This window comes from Grampus griseus (assembly GCF_964374135.1).
Source record: "Grampus griseus genome assembly, chromosome: 16".
NCBI lineage: Eukaryota > Metazoa > Chordata > Mammalia > Artiodactyla > Delphinidae > Grampus > Grampus griseus.
Window position 1 is genome coordinate 70,979,263 of NC_139010.1, and position 24,047 is coordinate 71,003,309.

At 39.9% G+C, this 24,047-nt stretch overlaps 1 protein-coding gene across 6 annotated transcripts in view; it reads right to left on the minus strand.

Annotated features, from left to right (window-relative positions):
• Window positions 1–24,047, minus strand: part of ABLIM1 (actin binding LIM protein 1) — a 318,363-nt gene that overhangs the window by 221,310 nt on the left and 73,006 nt on the right. For 4 of the 6 annotated variants that reach the window (XM_082674204.1, XM_082674200.1, XM_082674203.1 and 1 more), the window contains exon 1: window positions 6,037–6,133. The exons of 1 other annotated variant lie outside the window; for it this stretch is intronic. In XM_082674204.1, coding sequence (XP_082530330.1) covers window positions 6,037–6,094 — 58 coding nt within the window. In that variant the 5' untranslated portion in view covers window positions 6,095–6,133. Of the gene's footprint in view, window positions 1–6,036; window positions 6,134–24,047 lie in introns of those variants that run through there. One more of the 6 variants, XM_082674206.1, reaches the window with a different exon arrangement.

Consider the following 24,047-nt stretch of genomic DNA (forward strand, 5'->3'; position numbering starts at 1 on the left):
ATACCATGCTGTAGTGTATTTGAAAGTCGAATTATAATAGTGTATATGTGAAACTTATACAATGTTATGAATCAATGTTAGCTCAATTTTAAAAAAGAATTTAGTGCACATCCACCATGTGCTCATTACTGAAAGATATGAGATTTCTGAAAGATATAAAAATCACAGTTTTAATATTAATGAACTTATAATTCTGTTGGAGGAGATTAAATAAAATGCGAGTATAAGACTGTAATTAAGTGGGAAAATCTACAGAAACTTTGAGCTTCTGGTTAAACATGGTGCTGTGAACACTGTTTATCTCTGTGTCTTCACAAAACCCCAAAAAGATCATGAAAGGAACAACAGCGGTAGACATGTCGACACGATTTTGGAAGCTGGAAAGTGAATGGATGACATAAGCAGAAAGGGAGAAGCTGAAACTTAACCTGGAGGGGAAACAACCGCGGGGGCAAGCCAGGGAAGGCCCGTTATTGGAGGCACAAAGTACCACTGAAGGCAGGGATGAAGGATGAACAGGAGGATGGGATGACGTCTTTACGGAAAAGCATCAAACCTCCATTTCCCCTCCCTTTCTTCTCTCTGCCAGGAGACTGACCCTCACTGATACCAGCCAAAGATGAAAAATAAAAAAGTAAAAAGTCCCACCTAGAAAGGCCACATTGTGTAACAGAAATGCCATAGTTTTGATGATCTTAGAAAGTCAGGCCAGAAAAACTCCAGAATCCTTGGGTCTTACTCCCTTGTCTCCTGTTCATGGAAGAAGACACTATTTGGCTTCTAAAACTAGGAACATGCATTACTTTGATGAAAATAAAATGAATAAATAACACTGATAATAGTAGTTACCACCTAGGTTTGGATGGTGGTCAAGAGAAGCTTTTGCCTTTCATATAGTATTTGAAAGTTTTACAGTGAGAGCTTACTCTTGTATGATTTGTATAATTTAAAATAAATAAACACACACATAAAAATAAAATAACCAAACTAGAATCAAAGCCTATGGATTCCAAGTCACTATTTAACAATATAAATAATTTGGAAGCAGCTGAATTTCTCAGGTGGAACTATAATTGCCAATGCTAGAACCCATTCATTATTACACGTGAGGCACCATGCCATGGGTTTTATAGACATCCTCATTTAATCCTCACAGTCTTATAAAGCAGGTAGCCCTACTATTAGCTCCATTTTATAGAAGCAGAAACTGAGGCTTAGAGAAATTCAGACACTTGCCCAAGGTTACCTGGCTAGTAGGTATCAAAGCCATGATGTGAACCAAATCTCTTGTCTCTAGAGCTCAAGAACTTAACGTTGTGTCCAGAGGAACATCCTTTTCCTTCTACAAGTCCAAAATCATATACTTCCATTAGAAAAAAATAACTCTGAAATTCACCAAAGAATAGGCATTTTAGCAAGAGGAAAATAAATCCCAAATCCTTGTGGTCCCGGCAATAAGCAGTGGAAGAAATGGTTCCTGAGGACCAGAGGCACCCTGATCCCATGCTGCAGCCACGGTGAGAAGTGACCTGTGGTCAGATTGTGCCCCACTGAAATCAGTGGGGTCATTTATATCCCAAGGAGCCCTCAGGGCTTCCCTAGCTAGCATCCTAACCTCTTCAGGTGACCACATCTTTTTTAAAATTGAAGTATAGTTGATTTATAATGATGTGTTCATTTCAGGTGTACAGCAAAGTGATTCAGTTATAAATGTATATATTTTTCAGATTCTTTTCGATTATAGGTTAAAATATTGAATATAGTTCCCTGTGCTATACAGTAAATCCTTGTCATTTATCTATTTTATATATAGTACTGTGTATCTGTTAATCCCATACTCCTAATTTATCCCTCCCTACCCTTTCTCCTTTGGTAACCATAAGTTTGTTTTCAATGTCTGTGAGTCTGTTTCTGTTTTGTATACAAATTCATCTGTATTAGTCTTTAGATTCCACATATAACTGATATCATATGGTATTTGTCTTCCTCTTTCTGACTTCACTTAGTATGATCTTTAGGGCAATCCATGTTGCCACAAATGGCAAAATTTCATTCTTTTTTATGGCTGAGTAATATTCCATTGTGTATATATACCACATCTTCTTTATCCATTCATCTGTTGGACACTTAGGTTGCTTCCATGTCTTGGCTATTGTAAATAGTGGTGCTATGAACATAGGGGTGCATGTATCTTTTCAAATTAGAGTTTTCATCTTTTCCGGATATCCCAGGAATGGGATTGCTGGATCATATGGTAGCTGTATTTTTAGCTTCTAAGGAACCTCCATACTGTTTTTCATACTGGCTGCACCAATTTACATTCCTTAGGTGACTACATGTTCTTACATCTTATATTCCAATACTGGCATTCTTCACCCAGCTCAGGTGCTTACTAATTTCTCATGTTGGTTAGCTGCCCGGCACATCTTTGGCACACACATGCCAGCAGTCCTTCCAAGACTATAGACTCTAAGTGACAGAGATTTATTCTGAACAATACATAGCACAGTACCTGCCACCTGCTGAAAGATGCTTAGTAAATTAACGAGAACAAACAGAACGTTAATGAGCCGCTCTAACGCCAAGTCGGGGGAGGGCTCTATGACACATCCGCAGATCCTCCCCAATGAAGCTACCAATTAGAGACAGACTATTACCGTGAGAGTGCCTCTAAAGTTAAAAAAGTAAGGAAAGACATGGCAGGAGCCTCAAAAGTGAAGTGGCTACTTAAATCCACGAATCTGCATGTGCATTTGAGTGTTCACATAGCCAGCAACACACTGTATGTGAAAAATAAACAGAACGGACCACTTAAATCATTTAAAAATAGACCATAGAGATGGACTTGCCATAAAATAATACCACTCCGCTAACACGCAGACCTTTCCCCAAGAGCACTGTGTACCCCACTTCACCTTCTAAGTCTCTACCACTTCATTCACGCGTCACATGAGGTATGGTTTCCATGCAAAGCGTTATAAAGATGAGTAATACCAGGCTCAGGGAGTTTCTATTGCACTAGGATCTTCGAGGCACGTGGTAGGTCACAAGCCTGGGGAGCCTGCGAACAGCGTCTGTGGGGGAGGCAGGACTCAGACAGGAGCTCCCAAGGCCCCTTCGATGCTTGACTGCTTTGCACAAACCTGCTTCTGGGTGGGCTCCCACCGTTCACACATGTCTCTAGCAGGGTCGTGTTCTAATTGACCCACTGGCCACCGGCCTTGACGGAGCGCATTTTCCATGGCAGCTGTGACTGCCTCTTAAAGCAGAAAAACCTGCCCAACACTCCATTCTCTCACGTGGAACCTAGACGGGGTGCCAATGAGCACATGGCATTTTTGCCCCTTTTTGGAAATGAATGGCATTTAGAGATGTCTTGTTAAATCTCGATATTCTGAATTAATATCCTGTCTATGACCCCAACCTTTAAAGTATGTTAGTGATGGAGAAGTACGTGTCAGCAGTCAGGTTTTAGTATAAAATAGAAGGTTGGGTAGCTCATATGCCTAAATAACTAATGTTAATTGTATGCAAACACTAGCTCTAAGCAGATCCTTTAGAGAAGAAGATAATAAATTGCTGCATCAAAGTCTTACATCACCCGTCCTCTAAGTAGTTAATGCTTTCAAGCTCTGCCAGGAGAAGAAGACAGGGTGATGCACTCATTAAAGATGGGTGGGTGGGCAGGCGAAAACCTGGTTGTTTTAAAGTATCTGGGACCCAACTACCAGTTAAGACACCAAATTCAAGCATGGTCAAACATGTTTATTAGACATCCTTTCAAAACATCCTTCTATTTAAAAAAAAAAAAAGGTCATTAAAAAATATGGTCAATATTCCCTATGGAGAGAGTACTTTTAAAACAATGCAGAGTAGTGAAACTCCTTATGTTACAGACATAAGGTGTGCCTCTTTTTAAGTCTCAGAATAATTTGCCAACTTCCAATTTAATTATGACTGAGATTCAAGTCAACTGTTTAGTGTTCTAGGGATACACTTTCTGTAGATTCCAGCTGGCAGCAAGTGGAAAGATTCCAAATACATTAAAAATCCGCCATGGAGTGGAAAGGAGGGGAGTAGGAAAAAAACGGAGAAAAGAAATGAAATTCTTTTGAAAGAATTTTTCTTTCCAGTGACCACTAAAAATATAATCAGATATGACTTACTCTGTTAATTTATAATCTCCCTTTCATGTAAGATTTTCCAAAACCTGCCCTATCTTTCCTAGAAATTGAAATGAAAACTTACTCTTTTTGGGACTTCCCTGGTGGCACAGTGGTTAAGAATCTGCCTGTCAATGCAGGGGACACAGGTTTGATCCCTGGTCCGGGAAGATCCCACATGCCACGGAGCAACTAAGCCCGTGCGCCACAACTACTGAGCCTGCACTCTAGAGCCCGTGAGCCACAACTACTGAGCCCACGTGCCACAACTGCTGAAGCCCATGCCTAGAGCCCGTGCTCCGCAACAAAAGAAGCCACCACAATGAGAAGCCTGTGCACCGCACCGAAGAGTAGCCCCCACTCGTCGCAACTAGAGAAAGCCCGCGCGCAGCAATGAAGATCCAACGTGGCCAAAAAAAAAAAAAAAAAATTTTACTCTTTTTACAGTGCAAGGAATCAGAGGACTTCAAAGTTATTCAAATAGTGACACTTAGACATCTTGAGATATTCTAGTTTTATCTCTAAGACCCCTTTCAGTTAGGAAAAGCCATAGAATCATAGTTTCCAACTATAAATATCAGTAGTGTGTTGATACTAATTAATATGTACAGTGTTATCATTAACATTCAGATTCTATCTTCAAAGAAAGCCCAGAGAGTGTCAAAGAATCCAGAGGCCTTTTGTAAACATCAGGTGGTTACACTTTAGAAAGAACCTGGTAAGAAAAAGTTGCAGCTGAAGTTTTGGCTTACTGCCCACCTGGGGCTACTGTCAGCTTTAAATTTAATTATTCTGATGTTTGTCAACTTTTGCCTTCCCAGCAAATGTTGAAGGCAGATCAATAAAGAATATGACACCACATTTCCAGAGTTTTCAGTCAGCATTGTCTTTCAGAGTAATGTTCATTTATAGAAGAAAATTTTATGGCACAGAAAGCCTCCATGAATTATTCATCAGTTACAGAGTATGCCAACATTCAGTTCCTTTGTACCTCTCAACAGTGTGTACATGTGAAGTGTAGCACGCCAAGGCTCCCCAGTCCTACAGGAAGGCAAACCAGAGCTCACCGGAGGTCCTGGTAAACCGAGAAGAGCAGGGCGTTCAAAAGTGATGGTGGGAGGTACAAAGCGTATCTGCCTTACATGAGACTACTGGAGAGTCTACTCTCCAGAAGCCAAAATGTTCCAATCACTTACCCTAAGCAGTCTAGGATCAAAAGAATCAGCGTGAATCGACAAGGTCTGCTGGTTTCAATGGAGCAGCCGGCAAAATCACCTTGGGATGCCTCTGAGGCTGTGGCATCGGCTGTCGGTGCCTGGAGTGCTGAGCAGGGTGGGCTCCCTCTTGAAGCCAGCCTCACCTGGGTATGAACTGTCTGACGAAGCACAACTGTAGGGGGAGCACCCTAGGGACGGCATCCCTAACTCAAAACACCCAGAGCGCCTGATCCAAGGAGAGAAAAACTACATTGTAACGTAAGGGGATGAAAGAATTCATCTCGAAGCTATGTTAACACAGAGGTACTGGCATGGAGAGGGCGGGTGAAAGGAAAAGAGCATGTGAGCAGAAATGGGGTCACAGATGTTCACCTACAGTCACTGAGGACTCCTTCTAAAGTGCTCCAACAGACCAACCTATCTAAATTTAGACAGGTTGTCCATTTTTAAATCCCATTATATTAATGACATCTATAAATATGTTAATATATAACATATGCATTTTATACAAACATGTTATGCACATAGAGGGTTAAGATAATAAGCGTACAACTATTTTAACCAGTAGAAAAGTCACTGCATCTCTCCTCATCTTTAAACACACAGTCTACCCCAGACAGCACGTATGTCGAGTTTACAAAAATGGACAGTCAAACCTTGGTTGTCTTCGAGGATGTGATGAGGGTCCATGGGCTCAACGGGTTCCCAGGTCATTAACACGCACAAAGCTCTAAGGTTTCAGCTTTTCTTCCTGAGGTGGCTGACACACAGAAGGACTGCATCCACTCCTCAGGAAGGCCCTGGCTTTCCTCCCACGAATCTGTGGGCTGAGTTGGACCCGAGGGAGGGGCATGCCACCCAGAGGGTGTGTCACAGCCAGCTCTGGAAGAATGAGCAGTTTCCGGCAGGATTCTAGCTCCTTCCTCAAGCACAGAGTCCTCATCTCCCGGCCCTCTGTGCTCTGTCTCCCACCAATTCTAAAGACTACTCTGAACAACACATCAGTTCACTGACACCACAGCTGCAGAAAACTGCCCTTTCTGGGAAGATACTATTAAAACACGCCCAGAACGTTCCGCCGGTTTTCCTCCAATCTGCGCAATTCAGAATCCAGATTTTGATCACTGTGACTGCACAATAACTCAAACACGTGAGACAAAGAAAGAAAAGGATCGATTTCCCTAAGGCTGCTGCATCCTCTCTTCACTTAATGAGTGATCATCTCGCCAGATGGGCTTTTAGCACTTTTTTCGTGTGTGCGAGGATTTAACAAAAATACTCCAACTTGGGGAGACTCCTTTCACTATCAGCCTGGCTGTTCATCATGGCTTTGGATGTTGTTTCCTGACAAAACGCTGGTCTGAGGCCAGTCATGGACTTGGAGCCCTTTTGTATTAGGTACAGGCTGTCTGAAAACAATGGCCTCCTCCGGTAAGGCTCAGGAAGAGGCATTTTTTCCTTTAGTCAGTAATGCCCTGATGCTGGGTTGGATTACCTACCACCCACAGTCCAACTTTTCCCCCAGTTATTTTTGGACACCAGGGCTTTTGCAAATTGGAAACATTATGAAGGCAGTTTTAATGGGAGAAGACACTTAGGACAAATATCTCCAGCGTCAGACACATTTAGAGGCTAAGAGGTAGAAGGAAACTGGCATAATTGTTTTCAGCGTGAGGGCAGTTCATCTAATTCCTGCAATAAAGACTTAAGCCCCAGCACCCAATTCTGAGATAGTTAATTCAATATAAGGCCCATAATCTACCCATTGAAAGGAAAGACTACATGATCACATTGTTTAAACATTAAGCTTATGTCGTTGAACATTCTCAGCTTACTCTCTTCTCCGTCCAGGTGGCTTTTTTGATTTGTTTTGAAATGGCTCTGGGTCATACTCCTGGGTCGCCCCACCCTCCCTTCCTTGAGTCCAGGCCACCATCTGGAACTCTGTGCCTCCGATAACGTCCTCCTGACTTGGCCGAAGCACCAGGCGCCAGACAAAGGATCACAACTGGACCACTCGTTGATAAAATGCTTGGCATTTGCGGAGCTGTCATATGTTAGCTGCTGCTAAAAGGCCAGTCGCATTTATTGAAATCTTCTGATTACGCCCAATGCCTAGCATTCTCATGACAGTGATTTCATAGTTCAGCCCTAATGTTTTTTTATTAGTGTCTCAGCATTCTTACCTTAAGGATGGAACAGAAGTCTTTTATCATTGCATTTTTTTTTCTCATTAGTCCTCATTCTGATTGTGATGGAAGCTAGTTTTTCCCACTCCCTTGAAATCACAGAATATGATCCCTAACTGATTTTAAATGAAAGTGGGGGAGAAGAAACCACATGTAGTGCTGTAGCTCTTTTCTGGGACCAAAACAGGATTCTAGTTTCAAAGCAGCCTGCATGGATGGGTTCCTTGCCTATTATGAGGCAGGACAGCACGGCGAGCGAGTAGGGGCACGATCCAACATGGAAACTTCGACTTTTTGAAGTGTTAGCCAATAAAGTAGTTCCTTCCTGACCATGTTCCTCCAAATCTTACTTCCGTTAGTTGAGCCAGAGATACGTGGGCAATTTATTAGAATCCAAAAGCCAGTTGCTTAAAAACTGTTTATATAACCGTTTTCCAATTAAATGGCAATGGTACTCCCTACGATGTCATTCTAAAATCAGAGGTACTGCTATGTGTTCTTTACCTTACATAACTCAGTCACCTGAGGAAGCTGGAGCAGAAATCTTTCCCAAATGATGCTCCTCAGAAGTCTTCCCAGGAGAGCGACTGTCAGTCAGTAAAATTAATAAATAAAACATGCCTTAAATTGCATATTCACCTATACTTGAGAAATGCTTCATTCAACATTGTTAAACAGGTTTATTAATCATGGACTTCTCAGAGACATGTGTGCCTTGTAACTCTTTAAGACAAAAATAAGGTAAGAGGCACTTCCTAAATTTATTGGACCAGAGAACGCCCAACCCCAGCACAAATATTAACTGACCCCAAAACAGAATTTGGAAATACTTCTCTAAGGAAGCAGAGGGCAAGAAGGGAATTTAGAGATAATTTACTTCATAGTGTCAAAGAGAAATCTTAGAGCCAGAGGAACTCAGGAACTTGCCAAGGCCACACACCATGTATAAGGAGGAGACTTCTGACCAGCAACATTCCATCCTGCTATTCAGATGGCTACAATAGGCCTCAGCGCCTGGGTCTGTTTGCAAGTCCGGTCTGGTCCCCAGTGAGGCTAACTTGGAAACGTAGATGCTGCGTGTTCCTAGGCAAACAGCACATCTTACAGCAGATTGTATTAAAAGACTGGGCTTAGGAGATGAAGCCTACCATAATATAATTTATGACAGAGCTAAGAGTGAAAAATAGCGTGTATCAATAACAAAACACGCACAGGGCCCTGGTCTCATCTTTTAAACTAAGCAGAAGAGACAGAAACTTGAAGCAAATTTAATCCCATAAGAAGAATGATTCTATTGGGAACGATGGAAACTAAATTTCTTAAAAGGTCATATTCAGTAAGAAAGAAGACCCCTCTAGACCCTAACTAGAAAGGCACAGGAAAAAAAAAAGTTAAGTACTGATTTGTCATTTCCCTTGAACTTGTGTTCTGATGATGTCCAATTATAAGCCCAGGTGATTGGCCTCAATCCAAGCTCAGCTATGTGACTCCATGGGAAAGATCAGTTTCAGGAACTAAAAGAACTAGTAGCTCACCACCCACTTAAACACAAAGCACTCTGAAGTGTCTTCATCTCGATATGGTCTTTTTGGCACACAACGATCTCTGTGCTGCTAGACCCAGTTTCTGCTAATGATTTCCACGTGGATCCCACGTCATTATTTTTGTGACTGGAGAGGAAATTTTATGGACTTTACTAAGATAATATCAACGCCTATTACGTATGGTCATTGTGTATCTCAGATTCATAAACTGCAAATAGAATAGCATTATTATTATTCATAGCTCACATTTACTGAGGGCTCACTCTCTCCAGGTTTTGAACAGATTCTCTCATTGATTTCTTATAACCCTCTGAGGCAGGTACCATTATCATCTCCATCAGAAAGATGAGGCAACTGAACAGAGAGAAAGTTGAAGAAATTGCCCAAGGCCACTCCACTAACAAGAGATACAGCTGGGACTTGGGGACTTGGACACAAGCGGTCTGAGTCAGAGACCCATGCCCAGGATGCTAAAACTCTCTCCAGAATAAACAGCTCAAGGCAAATCATTACATCAGAGAAGATGCCAAAGCTATCTCCATGCCTGAGATAATGGTGGGGTGATCCAAAATATGAATTTAGCAGTACAAAAAGTAAGAGTATATCGAAGGCTGCTAATGCTTTTTGCAAAAGGTCTAAATACTAAAGACTCCATGGGAGAAGGAAGGAGTTCTTTCTGTTGACGTCAAAAGAATCATTTTTCTGAGTCACATACTGTTTTCATGAGATTCTCCTGAATTAATCTCCTTCACAAAGAGACCTAGTTGATGGGTAGTACCTGTCTCTGCAAAGGCTGCAGTGAGGGGACCACCGTCATGGCAGACTGTTCCCCAAACCTCATGCCCACTGATTGGAGTTGCCATCTGACACTTACTAGATCCAACTTCTTGACCTGGTCCTATTGCTAACTCACCAGTGATCCTAGGTCAGTCACCAAACTGACTTCTAAATCTGTTAAATGGTCCAATAATACCTGCTCTATCTGTATCAGAAAAGGTTAGAGATAACAGTGCCACCCAAAATTTCTATCAACTCTTTTTCTTTTACTTTCTCTTCTTTTTTCCTTCCTTCCTTCCTTCCTTTCTTTCCTCCTTCCTTCCCTCCCTTTCTTTTCCTTTCTTCTTTTTTTGGCCACTATTTGTCAAAAAGGACTTGAGATGAAATCTCAAGAAACTAGACTCCCCACATCAAACAATTAGCTGCATGGAAACAGTATAGCTAGTACATTGGAATCCATCACCTGAATTTATGCTTATCCTAATCACTACTTGATGCTGCCCCCTAATACTTGCCGCCAGCACCCCAAAATGGGGCTAATATCTTTCAAGCAGTTATTCTGTCCCAGGAACTAAGATAAGCATTTCTCACCTGCATCTCTCAATTTTTCCTCATAACAATCTTAGAAGGTAAGTACTTGGAAGAAGGGTATTATTAATCCTTATTTAACAGATGAGAAGACTAAGCCTAGAGAGAAAGTACTTTTTCTTAAAGTCAGAGCTTGTGGTCAGGGGAGCAGGAACTTGAACTCAGGTCTGTACATGTTCATCACTGTGCTAGAGTGAGATGTGATCAAATGGCTCAACCACAACATCCTCGAGCCTTCTTCACATTGCTCTGCGTGCAATCAACCAACATCAAGGCTGTTATTTGTGTGAACATTTTCTAATAAAGAGGGACTAATTCGAAGCAGAACGTACTTAGTGGTTGCCATCAGACGGCTTCTACATCGCCCATCCACAGCTAAGAAGTGGACAGTCATGGATTTGCTATTTCCCTCCTCTCCCACTTTCACCTATTTCATCTGCCCTGACCCTTCTCTCCTACCCAACCTGCTGGGCTAGGCTAGTGGGGATTAAAATGTTTTCTATACTCCCTGCAAAAAAAACCAGGCCATTTCTCTTTCATGCTCATCTGACACAAATAAACTTTAGGAACTGGGGGATTCCAATCTTTCTGTGCCTTTGAAAATTTGCGACGATGAAGTCTTAAAACAAAAAAAAATTACTGCAGAATGAGAAGATTCTACCTTTCTCTCATTGTATGAGGATCAAACATTAAGTTAAATCATGATTGACTATAGTCTGGATTTTTATAATTTCCACATTAATTACCATTTTGCTCACAAGTGACGTATGATCATAGCAACTGCAAAATATTCCACACGTAGCTTCACCCCTAGAGAAGGAAGGAGGATATTTATTGACTGCGCTATACACAGCGGCTACATTTTATATGGAATTTTTTTGTTGTTAGGGGGTAGGAAAATAGAATAAACATCTAGAAAATACTTCCCCTGGAAATGTTACTACATCATTCTGTCTCACCTATATCTTTCACTCAGTGTGTACCACTAGCAACCAGTTTGGAAGCTGTATTCTCTTTGGAAGCTTTATTCAAAGTTAGTGGGAAGAGAAAATATGCCACATTTTAACGAGAATGAGAATGTTACTTCAAACCACTGACTCTGATTCAACCCAGTGTAATTTGGGAAACTTTAAATTTAATTTAACATTCTGTATTACCCTGCCTAGTTAACAATTTACGGACAGCAAAACATTCATATCTAGTCTTTAATGAAAGCAATCCTTTATTTGTGGTCTCATGCAAACTAATTATTCCAAAGACTTTCCTACTGACTTCTGAAAATCTTAATGGTTTAACTTTCATCTCTTCCAAGATCATTTGTTTACTTTAGCAAAGGGAGTTGGGCTAGCCTGTAACTATATACATCACACCTTTATAAACCTAGCCAAAAATCAAAAAAACAAAACAAAACAAAAATCTTTCTACTCTGTCCCAAATTCAAGAGGATAAGTCTAGTTTAAGGTATGTTTAATGATAGAGGAAGAAAAAAAACCCAACATGCATTTAAATCTTTCAAAACAAGTCAACACTGAGGATGCCTTGCTAAACCTTTTTAGGGTTCCTAATAACCAACTACTGGGGTCAAGGATAAAATTGCCTTTAGCGGTCAAATACTTCTCCCCAGCAGTAGCCTTCTGATACTCCAATCTCTGTCCCTCTCACACAGGCACAGACAGACTGTACAGAAGCTAGAGGGAGCCTTTGGATCAACTAGTCCAGTTGTTTTCAAGCTCATACACAGAATAATGAGGCTTCTCGTGGACTGGAGAGGGATGAGAAGGGCTGACTCTGGCTCCACCCCAACTTCCACCAGAGAAATTTCAGCTCATCTATCTTATTTTCTGGGCTTCCGGATGAGCCTTTATTTGAAAACAGGGTTCCATAGCTAAAAACAAACACACACTTTGAAAAATTCCCATCCTGTCCAATCCTTTCACTTTAGGAAGGAGGAAAATGAAGACCATGAGAGTCAGTGACTGGTCCCAGGTCCCAGAATAAGTGAGTGGCCAAGGCAGGGTTATGGCCAACCATGGGCTCTGAGCAATGTGCTCCAGTGTAAGCACTTTCCCCAAGTTGCAGTGCTCAGGTCTGTCTACTACAGCTCTTCCTGGAACTGCCCACAACCCTACAGGGCAGGCTTGCAGGTACAGCGGTGGTCTCATTCCTATTCTTATTTTTATTCTTATTCTTATTCTCAACATTTTTAAAGTACTAGATTGAGAGGCCAGGGACAGGAAAGTAGCAAGAGCCCTGCCAATTTAAGATGAAAAATAAAAACTTTCTGAGGTTGAATGTAAACCAATAGAAAATAATATTTGCTTGATAAAGTTGAATTTACATTCAAATTAGGATGGAAGCAGGATCTGTCCTGCTTGCTGTGATCTTCATTCTTTTTTTTTTTTTACATCTTTATTGGAGTATAATTGCTTTACAATGGCGTGTTAGGTTCTGCTTTATAACAAAGTGAATCAGTTATATATATACATATGTTCCCACATCTCTTCCCTCTCGCGTCTCCGTCCCTCCAACTCTCTCTATCCCACCCCTCTAGGTGGTCTCAAAGCACCGAGCTAATCTCCCTGTGCTATGCGGCTACTTCCCACTAGCTATCTATTTTACATTTGTTCATTCTTAAAGTCTTGTTACTTAGCAAACCACAGCTGAGCTCACTGCATGGGGTCTAGTCCCAGGGTCACTCTAGTACTCATCAGGATACCTAGCCTCTGCAATTAGTCTGGGAGTGCATTCTGGATAAATACCACTGTCGCTGGCTCCAGGAAGGTGGGCTCCACGTTTTGTAAAACGTGATGAAACCAAACTGTGAGCAACAAAAACTGATAAATTAAACTGGACTACTCCAGCTATCCCTAGGGTCTCTGATTTACAACAGGCTCCTTTAAACAGACTCCTAAAATAATCTTAGTTGCCATGCACTAGATGAGTATCTAAGCAAGTTCTCTTACCTATATGGGCCTCAGTTTTCTCATCTATAAGATGGGGATGATTAAAGTACCTACCTTACGGGGTATCATAACAATTTAAGTAAATGGCTCCTGGTACATAGTAATCTCTATATAAATATTAGTCATTGTCATTGTTGTTATCCTTATTTTGTTAAAAAAATAAAATAAAGTGTTAGAGAGGCTAAGGATGGGAAAGAAGAGCCCTGCCAATTTAAGATGAAAAATGAAAATGAAATTGTTATGAATTTGAATGTAAAGCAATAGAAAATAATAATCGATGGGTAAAAGTGGAATTGACAGACAAGCTGGGGCCACAGCTCCACCACCTTGCTGCTCACAGCTAACCTGGAGCAGCAGCTTTGCCATCGCCTGGGAACTCGTTAGAAATGCAGAATCTCAGCACCCAACCCCACTCCCACCTACCGGATCAGAACCTGCCTTTTAACAATATCTCCAGGGAATTCATGTGCATATTAAAGTTAGAGAGAGGCTGCTTTATGGCATACACTGAGGTTTTAGCGCTTGTAGGTTAAAGGAATAAGACCTCGCTCTGTAGTTATACCTCCACACATTCTCCTAAATCCTACACCCCTCATATTAGATGGTTTCAACCAACCTGAGTCTTAAAGCAGATGTTCCTTGCATGAGACAGAACAATATGTTAGGAGGGCATCAAGAGCAGTGAAATCACCTCTTGTTAGTAATGTCATCATCACAGTCATCATCAATGACTAACATTTATTGAGCTCTTAAAATATGCAAGGATTAATGCAAGGTGCTTTCCATATGTTCTCAGTGAATACGCACAATACCCTTTCAAGGAGGTAATACTGTGCCCATTTTATAGATGAGGGAACGGAGGCTCAAAGAGGCTACATTACTTCCTTACATCCAAGTTGAATGGGAAAAAAGGCCTTTCTGAAGTCCACTCTCTTTCTCAAAATTGATGCCTACGACATCAAAATCATATCTTTGTGAAGTAGGGAGCAGGAATTAGCTCTTTTTAGGTAAAGAAAACTGAGACACAGAGTGGGTGAATGCATGATGTAGAGTCCACAACCTGAGACTGAAGTCAGGTCTAAGTCCATCAGGATTCGAGTTTTTCTTTTTTTTTTTTTTTGCGGTACGCGGGCCTCTCACTGTTGTGGCCTCTCCCGTTGCGGAGCACAGGCTCCGGACGCGCAGGCTCAGCGGCCATGGCTCACGGGCCCAGCCGCTCCGCGGCATGTGGGATCTTCCCGGACCGGGGCACGAACCCGCGACCCCTGCATCGGCAGGCGGACTCTCAACCACTGCGCCACCAGGGAAGCCCAGGATTCAAGTTTTTCAGATTGAATAATCCTGCTGCTAGAAACACCAATGATAATATAATGGCATTGAAGAGATGGGGGGAAAATAAATCAAATGAAAAGAAAGGTTTCCATTCATGAAGCTTTGGACAACTAAACCAAGGGACTTCCAATTTTAATCTCTGAAGTCAGGGTCTTATTGGGGTGTCAGCCTCTTTGGCAAACCAGAACTTCCAGATTTTTATCGCCATCGCCTGTGGCAACTGGCCCTTATCAGTATATCTCAGCTAACATCCTACACAACGTTATGCTTGCACACCTGCGAAATTCTCCTAATTACAGCCTTTCTGATTTCCCTCACTAGCTCTCCATCCAAGTTTGATATCCAAAGAGTTTAGAACTCAGCAAGGCTTGTCAAAATCATTCCTTGATAGCACCAATGTCGTCAATCAAAGACACAGGTTTAGAATCAAGTGATCAGACTACTTACCCAGGCCCCAGTGAATGCCTTCTTCCTCTGTCCTTGAGGGCAGCAGGGAAAGAAACAGGATTTGTTGACTAAGAATTCTGAATCAGTTTGTGCGGGCTGTCACTGCAAAATACCACAGACTGGGGTGGCTTCAACAACAGAAATTTATTTTCTCACAGTTCCAGAGGCTGGAAGTCCAAGGTCAAGGTGTTGGCAGGTTTGGCTTCTGAGGCCTCTCACCTTGGCTTGCAGATGGCCACTTTCTTGCTGTGACCTCACAGGGTCAGCCTTCTGTGTGTGCATATGTCTCATGTCTCTTTCTCTCTTCCTCTGTGTCCAAATGTCCTCTTCTTATAAGGATACCAGTCGTATTAGATGAGGGCCCACCTTAATGACCTCATTTTAATTTAATGACATCTTTCAAGGTCCTATCTCCAAATACACTTGAGGTAGGGCTTCAACAGAGGAATTTGGGGAGGACACAACTCAACTCACAGCGGATGCTGAATGGATCTTTTCCTCCATTGTCACTAAGTCCTAGGGCTATGCTGAGGCCTTCTCATGCAGCATGGGTTCGGTAAGAACAAGAATTTGCAATAATCTGAATCTCTCAGACCCATGACTCAGAGCACTCTGGGGGGAGAAGGAAGAGGAGGGATTTCCAGATCAGAACTTTTCTTTTCTGTTTACCGGGCCGAGCTTCTTCCCTGCCCCTATGCATCACGAGTGCAGGGGAGGTCACCCTACAGAGGGTTTTTAACAAAATGTAAACGGCACTTCTAGAACAGTCTGAGTCAGAGACACGAACAACTACTTCTAAAAAGTACAAACTGGAAAGAACTGGCATCCGGCAGCCTGGAAGGCCTCTCGTGCCCTGAGGCACATGCTCCTGAGTGGTGAGGGGCTCAGTCCTGGGAGCTGGCGCTGGGCTTCGCAGACAGCTGTCCTGTGCAGGAGGACAGCCAGCCCCGGGCCAGCCCTCGCAGCTCCCCAGGCAGCACCAGCAAATGTCAGCAAGTAGGAGCGAGGAAAACCAGCACGGAGCGAACATGTCAGGAGGTGCCGGCTTCACACAGGATGTGTGCAAACGGCTTCTAACGATGAACTAGACGTTAGGTTCCTGGGTATCTAAACCATGATACCATAGGAACAGAACAAGACTAAAGTGAGAGTGAGAATTTGCTATTAAAATGAAAACCCATACATCATTTAGTCTAATAAAGTTCATTAATTTAGACTGCCCTAATTTTCAGTTTTAGTAATTCAGCTAATTCTTTACATCATTAATTTTTAAACTTCGATCTCCAAACCTTTCCATATTGATATAAAATTCCATAATCTTCCTTGGGGTTTTAAAAGATTATTTTGCCATTTTCATTTGGTGTATGATACGGACTTTAAAGTAAAGCTTATTTTAGATCAATATATTACTAAATGTATTGATTATATTTTAGAGATCTCTTGTACAGAGACAATGCAGAACACTGCAGCTATAGAGGAAAATTACACCAGCAAGGAAACAGAAGGAAAAATTAATTTCCCCACTAGAAATTTCCTTATTAATTTCCCTATTAATTTATTAATACATGTGAAGAAACAAGTTAAGAATCACTAGACATTTGAGGAAAACAAACAACACAAAATGGGATCAAGATGAAAATATAACCACATGATTCTAGAGAATACAAATAATTCATACAACAGAAGAGGACCTAAATAAAAATTCAAATTCAATTCACATCCTCTAAGGTGTTTGAGAACACACTGTATCCATGAAATAAAAATGCTAAAAGATTAAAGGAGGAAGCAGAGAAAAAGAGGGTTTGGGGAAATTAAAAATGATTGTGAAAATAAAAAGAAATTCAATTGGTAAGCTAGAAGAAAATGTCAAGGAGATTGCCAAGAACATAGAACAAAATAAAAAAGAGATGGAAAATATGAAAGAAGAATTAAGAGAGATGGAGGACACCCAGCACCCATTTGGTAGGAATCTCAGAAAGAGAATACAGAGAAGAGGGGAGAAAATAATAAGAGAAAACTCCCCAGACCCAATGAAAGAAACAGGTCTTCATATGCCTTCATTAAAGGGCAAACCAGGTGCTGAATAGGATGAAGAAAACAAACAAACAAACAAAAACAACCAGCAAGACATATCCTGGTGGAATTTCAGACCTCTGAAGATACAGAGAAGATCTTTAAAGCTATCAGAGACCCAATCAGGTTCCCAAGAAAGGAAAAGGACTCAAGCTGCCCTCAGACTTGGCAGACATTCTGAATTTCAGAAAACAGTAGAACAAAGCCTTTCAAGTTTTAGGGAAAACATACCATTGAATCTGGATATCTATACCAGGTCAATCAAGCATGTGGGCAAAATAAGACATTTTCAGACTTGCAAGGATTCCATTGACCTCCCATGCATCCTTACTGAAAAAAGTTTGACTCAAACAGAAGGAAAAATTAATCCTCAAACATAAAACTATAGATTCCAAGAAAATGTAGAATTAGTTTAAGAATAAAACAGTAGTGGTGTTTGTCCCACAGTGACAGCTATGCAACAGATCTAGAAATATGGTTAGAACATGGTCAGAGGGTTCCAAGAACGCATCTTCAAGAAAGAGTTCATTCAGCAAGTTAGCATGATTAAGAGGACAGAAGATCTTAGTGATGCCATTAATATATTCATTTTGCTTAGCAAAAAAAAAAAAAAAAAAAAAGAATTGGGATTAAAAGCTTTGTGTAAACTAAAACTCTGTATGAGAAAATCATGGTGCAACTATGATGCAAACTAAAAACTAACATAAAGTAACATAATTTTAAGCAAAAAAAAGTAAGGATTTTGGAAAAGGGCCCTTTGATGATGATGCTTTGATAATGCTTGAACATTCTCTTAGAGCAAAACAGCATCAATGCTCAAAATAATTCCTTTTCTCTACAGGTCCAATCACATACCTGCTTTGCAGTTAAGAACGTTTATATAACTTTAATGTTATAAATACATTCTATTGGTTTTCAGATCTCAAAATCAACCTATAATAAACAAGAAAGCCTGAAAGTTAGAAGATGTACAATATTGTAAACCTTGACAATGTAAAAGTAGGGTATAGAGGAGAACAGTAAGAAGGCAAAAAACGTGGGTAGGAGAAGAAAAGTGAGGTGAAGGAGTGGTAATTTCCTCCTTTCACATTATAGGGAGTCAGGAGGTATTACCTAAAATCAGATAAAATATAGCAGTATATTATTTCGAGTTATAAAGACTACCGACAGTAGATTTAAAACTAACAAAACTCTGGAAGTGAGTATTAAAGTTCCTAGTTTAAGAGCAATTGTTGAAAGAAATGCAAGTACAAACATATTATTTAGAATTTATAGTAGTACCTACCAGAAGTAAAAAATAAACTTTTAAAACAGTTATATCTGCTATAAAAGGGCAACACAAGGTATCCCTGTGGTGACGCAGCTGCTTTATGTCTTGGTTGAATCAATGTCAATACACTGCTTGTGATATTGTACTGCAGAATTGCAAGGCGTTGCCCAGTTATATTAATTCTACCAAAGATTCTACCAAGCTAATATATTTATTTTCTTTTTCACCTTTCCTGAGGTATAATTGACAAATAAAATTGTAAGATGTTTAAAGTGTACAACGTGATGATTTGATATACATGCACATTGTGAAAGGATTCCCACCCTGAAGTTAATTAATACATCCATCACCTCACATAGTTACCTTTGTGTGAGTGTGTGTGTTTGTGTGTGTGTGAGAGAGAGACAGACAGAGACAGAGACAGAGAGAGGGAGACAGAGAGAAAGAGAGAGGGAGTGAGCTTAAGATTTACTCTCTTAGCAAATTTCACTTACACAATACAGTATTGCCAACTATATTCACCATGTTATACATTAGATACTCAGAACCTATCCATCTTGTAACTGGGAACTTATACCTTTTTACCAACCTCTCCCTATTTCCCCCACCCCTGGCAACTACTATTCTACTCACTGTTTCTATGAATTTCACTTTTTTTAGATTCCACATGTAAGTAATACCCTAATGCATCTCTAGATGGATACACAGTAAGTTAATTCATTATATATGAAGAATGCATTAGGGCATTAGGGCTAATTCTCTAGTGAAATCTCATTGAAAAAGGCTGCTCTACACAAAACACTGCAAATAATTGCTGAGATAAATTAAAGAAAACCTAAATAAATGGAGATATATAACCTGTCTATGGATTTTAAGATACAATATTAAGATGTTCATTTCCCTGAAATTAATTTATGGATTCAATGCAACCCCAATAATATTCTCAGCAGGTGTATAGAAATTGGTAAACTGATGTTCCAATAGACGTGGGAACATAAGAGCCTAGGAATACCAAAACAATCTTGAAAAAGAACAAAGATGGAAGACTTATATGACTGAAAAGACTTTCTATAAAGCTACAGTAATCAAGACAGTGTGGTACTGGCATAGTGAAAGACAAGTTGATCAATAAATGGATTAGAAATTCCAGAAAGAGAGCCACACTTTCATGATCAGTAGATTTTCTACAAAGGTCCCAATGCAATTCAACCAGGAAAGGAGTCTTTTCAACAACCGGAACAACTGGATATCCACGTGGGAAAAAAATGAACCTCAACCCTTCCCTCGCAGTACATACGAAAATTATTTTGAGAGGGATGACAGATGTAAACCTAAAGTCCAAATCTATAAAGCTTTTAGAAGAATACATAAAATACCTTTGTTCCCTGGGATTAGGCACAGATTTCTTGAATAGATAGGATACAAAAAACACAAACCATAAAAACTGATACATTAAACTTCATTGAAATTAAAACTTCTATTCATTAAAAGAGACTATTAAGAAAATAAATAGGCAAATCTCAGGCTGGGATAAAAAACTTGTAAAACATAAAGTAGACAAAGAACTTGTATTCAGAATATATTTTTGAGAAGTCCTACAGCTCAATAAGAAGATAAACAACACAATTTAATAGTGGGGAAACAAAGACTTGAACACGCACTTCACAAAGAAAGATATGCAAATACCCACTAAGCACATGAAAAAATACTTAAATAATTAGTTATCAGGGAAATGCAAACTAAAATCACACTTAGATGCCCGTCTACCAAATGACAATACTAAATGTTGATGAGGATGTAAAACAGCTAAACCTCTCATACGTGGCTAGTGAGAATATACCAAGGTACAATGACTTAAAAAAGATTTGCTATTTTCTTATAAAGTTAAGCGTACACCTCCCCTTGGCCTAGCAATTCCACATCTAGATGTTTATTCAAAGGAAATGAAAACACAAATCCACAAAAAGACTTTTTCGAGTATTTTCATAGCAGATTTATTCATATTAGCAAAAAATTATAAACAAGTCAAATGTTCATCAATAGTATGAAAAAACAAATTGTGGTATAGCTGTACAATGGAATACCACTCAGCAATAAAAAGGAATGACTACTTCTATATACAAGGACGTGGATGAATCACACAGACCTTATGCTGAGCAAAAGACGCTTATGCAAAAAGAGTATGAATCCTTTATATGAAGTTCTAGAACAGGCAAATCTATTTAGAACTGTGGACTAAGAGAATGCACTGACAAGGGACACAAGGGAATATCTGGGGATGTGGAAATGTTCAATATTGTGATAGAAGTTATGTGGATATATCCATTTTTAAAAATCTTAGAGCTAAGATCTGTACATCAATGTATGCCAATTGTATCTTTAAAAAATAACTTAAAAAGTAATAGAGGGAGTGGAAGTTTACATCTAACAAGGATGGCAGGGTGTTGTTAACTGAAACTGGGTGATGGATATGTGAGGTTCATTATACTAGTTTGCTTATTTTTTATTATAGTAATCTTCAAACACATGCCAAGGAAAAAATGTACACTGAATTTTAACTTTGTATTATTGCAACATGATCATATAGATGCTTAGAATTCTAATATTTAAGCTTAAACATTCAACTGACTGATTTTTATTACTTTTATTGCTTTTCTTAACGGTAAGCTAAAAAAAGATTTCAGCCTGCTATTTCCAACCTTTTCTCTCTAAATATCATATTATAAGTGAGGAAAATCTTTACTGCTAATAATCAAAAAACAAAGTGCAGATAATCATTAATATATTATCCTTCTAAAACACTGGCTTTTGAAATACCGTAGTTCTTCCCATGACGTAAAGAAGAATTTTACTTAGAAGAGTGAGACTTATGAATACCGTGAAGATCAACTTGAGAATAAGAGTTTGCAGAATTTTTAAAAATGTTAAAGATAAAAATGATTCACTTGTATTTTATCATCAATCTTTTTAATGTTTCTTATCTTTAACCAAAGGTCTTTCATGACTATACCTTGAACAATATATGAATAAGAATAAAAACACTTTAAGTGGCACTGTGGTTTGGCTTTTCTAGCTACTCAGTGATTTGAACAACTCTCTCTCTCTCTGTCTCTGTCTCTCTCTCCTCCCTCTCTCTCTCTTTCCCTCTGTCTCTCCCTGCCACACGCACTCTCTCATAACATTACATCTCTGAGGTATCTTGGAGTAACAAGAGCTTAAATTGTTACCACATAAACTATAAAAATGTACCTTATAGTACTTCCCAGGAGAATATTTTCATAAATGGGGATTATCTGTAAATCTGCTTTGGCCAGCTACTAAACTGGAATTTAGAATGTGCATTACATATTAGCAGAGATGTTCTAATGCCCAGTTTCAAGCTTCCCTTAAATTGCTTATAGCTTATTTATTTTTCATACCATTTTCAATAAAGTGATTCACAGGCAAAGCCTGCCTTTGGTCATTCTGAGAAGAAAAAAGAGTAACTTAATGGGCAGGGCAAATCAGTCTCTCCCTTCCTGAGTGGGGTCCAATGTCTTTTTTTCTGGCATGCCTGGGAATGTGAAAGTACACTTTGTTTTAGGCTCTTTCCACAAAGAGAATCCACAGATTGTTTCCAAGTATAACGATTTAGTGGATCATTGACCCTAATAAGGAGTCAAGTCCAATTTCAGAGAATCCTGGTTCTCAGAGACAAACTCATGAATAGTTCATCAGCTGAAGTGGAAGAGCTGCCTTATAATTCCTTTCATGTATACCAGTTTTAAGACTTTTTCAAAGGACTGGATAATTGTGCCCAAAATTTCCATGCTCACTGAAGTACTTTAAACAATATGAGTACCCAAACAAATGAGGTAATAAGAAATAAAAGTTTGATATCTCCTTTTTTTTAATTAGTGTCAGGTCTAGTTCTTAAACTAAACACGTGCAGAATTAGCTCAAAATCAGCTGAGAAATATCTGGTTCATGCCATGACCTCCAGGCAGACATGTACTTACACCATCGCAGATACAGGGTGTGTGTATGCTTAAAACTTCTAGGCAAGAACACAGGGATTTTTTAAATGCTAAAACAAGATAGCAGGCAGAATTCTGACTTGACTAGAACCAACTAGCCTGAGCCATGTTTTAAAGCAGTTATCACACAAATTATAAAATAAAATGGGGCTTCCCTGGTGGCGCGGTGGTTGAGAGTCCGCCTGCCGATGTAGGGGACATGGGTTCGTGCCCCAGTCCGGGAAGATCCCACATGCCGTGGAGCGGCTGGGCCCGTGAGCCATGGCCGCTGAGCCTGCGCGTCTGGAGCCTGTGCTCCGCAGTGGGAGAGGCCACAACAGTGAGAGCCCCGCGTACCACAAAAAAAAAAAAAAAAAAAAAAAAAGGATGTGACTTATTGACAAATAAAGTGACTTGAGATTAGGATACAAAGCCAACAAGTGTACCCACTGGACATCATCCTGTATCCCAAAGTCAGATGTCAATGCCCATGGTCCCTGAGCAGATGGGTCACCACTGGGCAGGGTACGAATTAGGAGGGTAAGGCAAAGACCTTGAATAGTTGAAACTGGAGGAAATAGTCTGAAAAACTTTTTTTTTTTTTTTTTTGCAGAGGTTGAACCTAATGAATAAGGATGAAGGAAAAGAGAACTGTAGATGGTTTGGGATAAGCAAACACAGGAGACTGACAGAAAACATAAGAAGTCATTCAGCTCACAAAAATTTACTCAGACCCTTGGTGAGAAAGTCTGGTCACCAAGATAGGCACAAAAGCAAAAGTAATGTCTCTAAAACTTAGTGCCATGGTAAAGCAGAAATGAAGCCACTGTATCTTCCAAAGATGGTTACTTAAGATATTGTAATTTATGCAGGTAGCCTCACCAGAAATCATGATAAAAAGTTTGAAATTTTATGAAATATTTTGTTTTGTGTGCAGAAGATTGCAGTGCAAGGGCAGGGCTGCAGGTAGTGGGATGGGGGTGTGGATCAAATTATTTGATAATACATTTCATTGGGTTATTTTCCAAGACAAATAGCCAACAGGTCCGGTTTACCCTGAAACCTCTAGTACAAGGCAGTCATCATTCTTACCATAAATAATTGGATCCATTGAATAAAGAAGATGTGGCACATATATACAATGGAATATTAGTCATAAAAAGAAATGACATTGAGTTACTTGTAGTGAGGTGGATGGACCTAGAGTCTGTCATACAGAGTGAAGTAAGTCAGAAAGAGAAAAACAAATACTGTATGCTAACACATATATATGGCATCTAAAAAAAAAAAAAAGGTTCTAACGAACCTAGGGGCAGGACAGGAATAAAGACACAGACGTAGAGAAGGGACTTGAGGACACGGGGAGGGGGAAGGGTAAGGTGGGATAAAGTGAGAGAGTAGTATTGACATATATACACTACCAAATGTAAAATAGATAGCTAGTGGGAAGCAGCTGCATAGCACAGGGAGATCATCTTGGTGCTTTGTG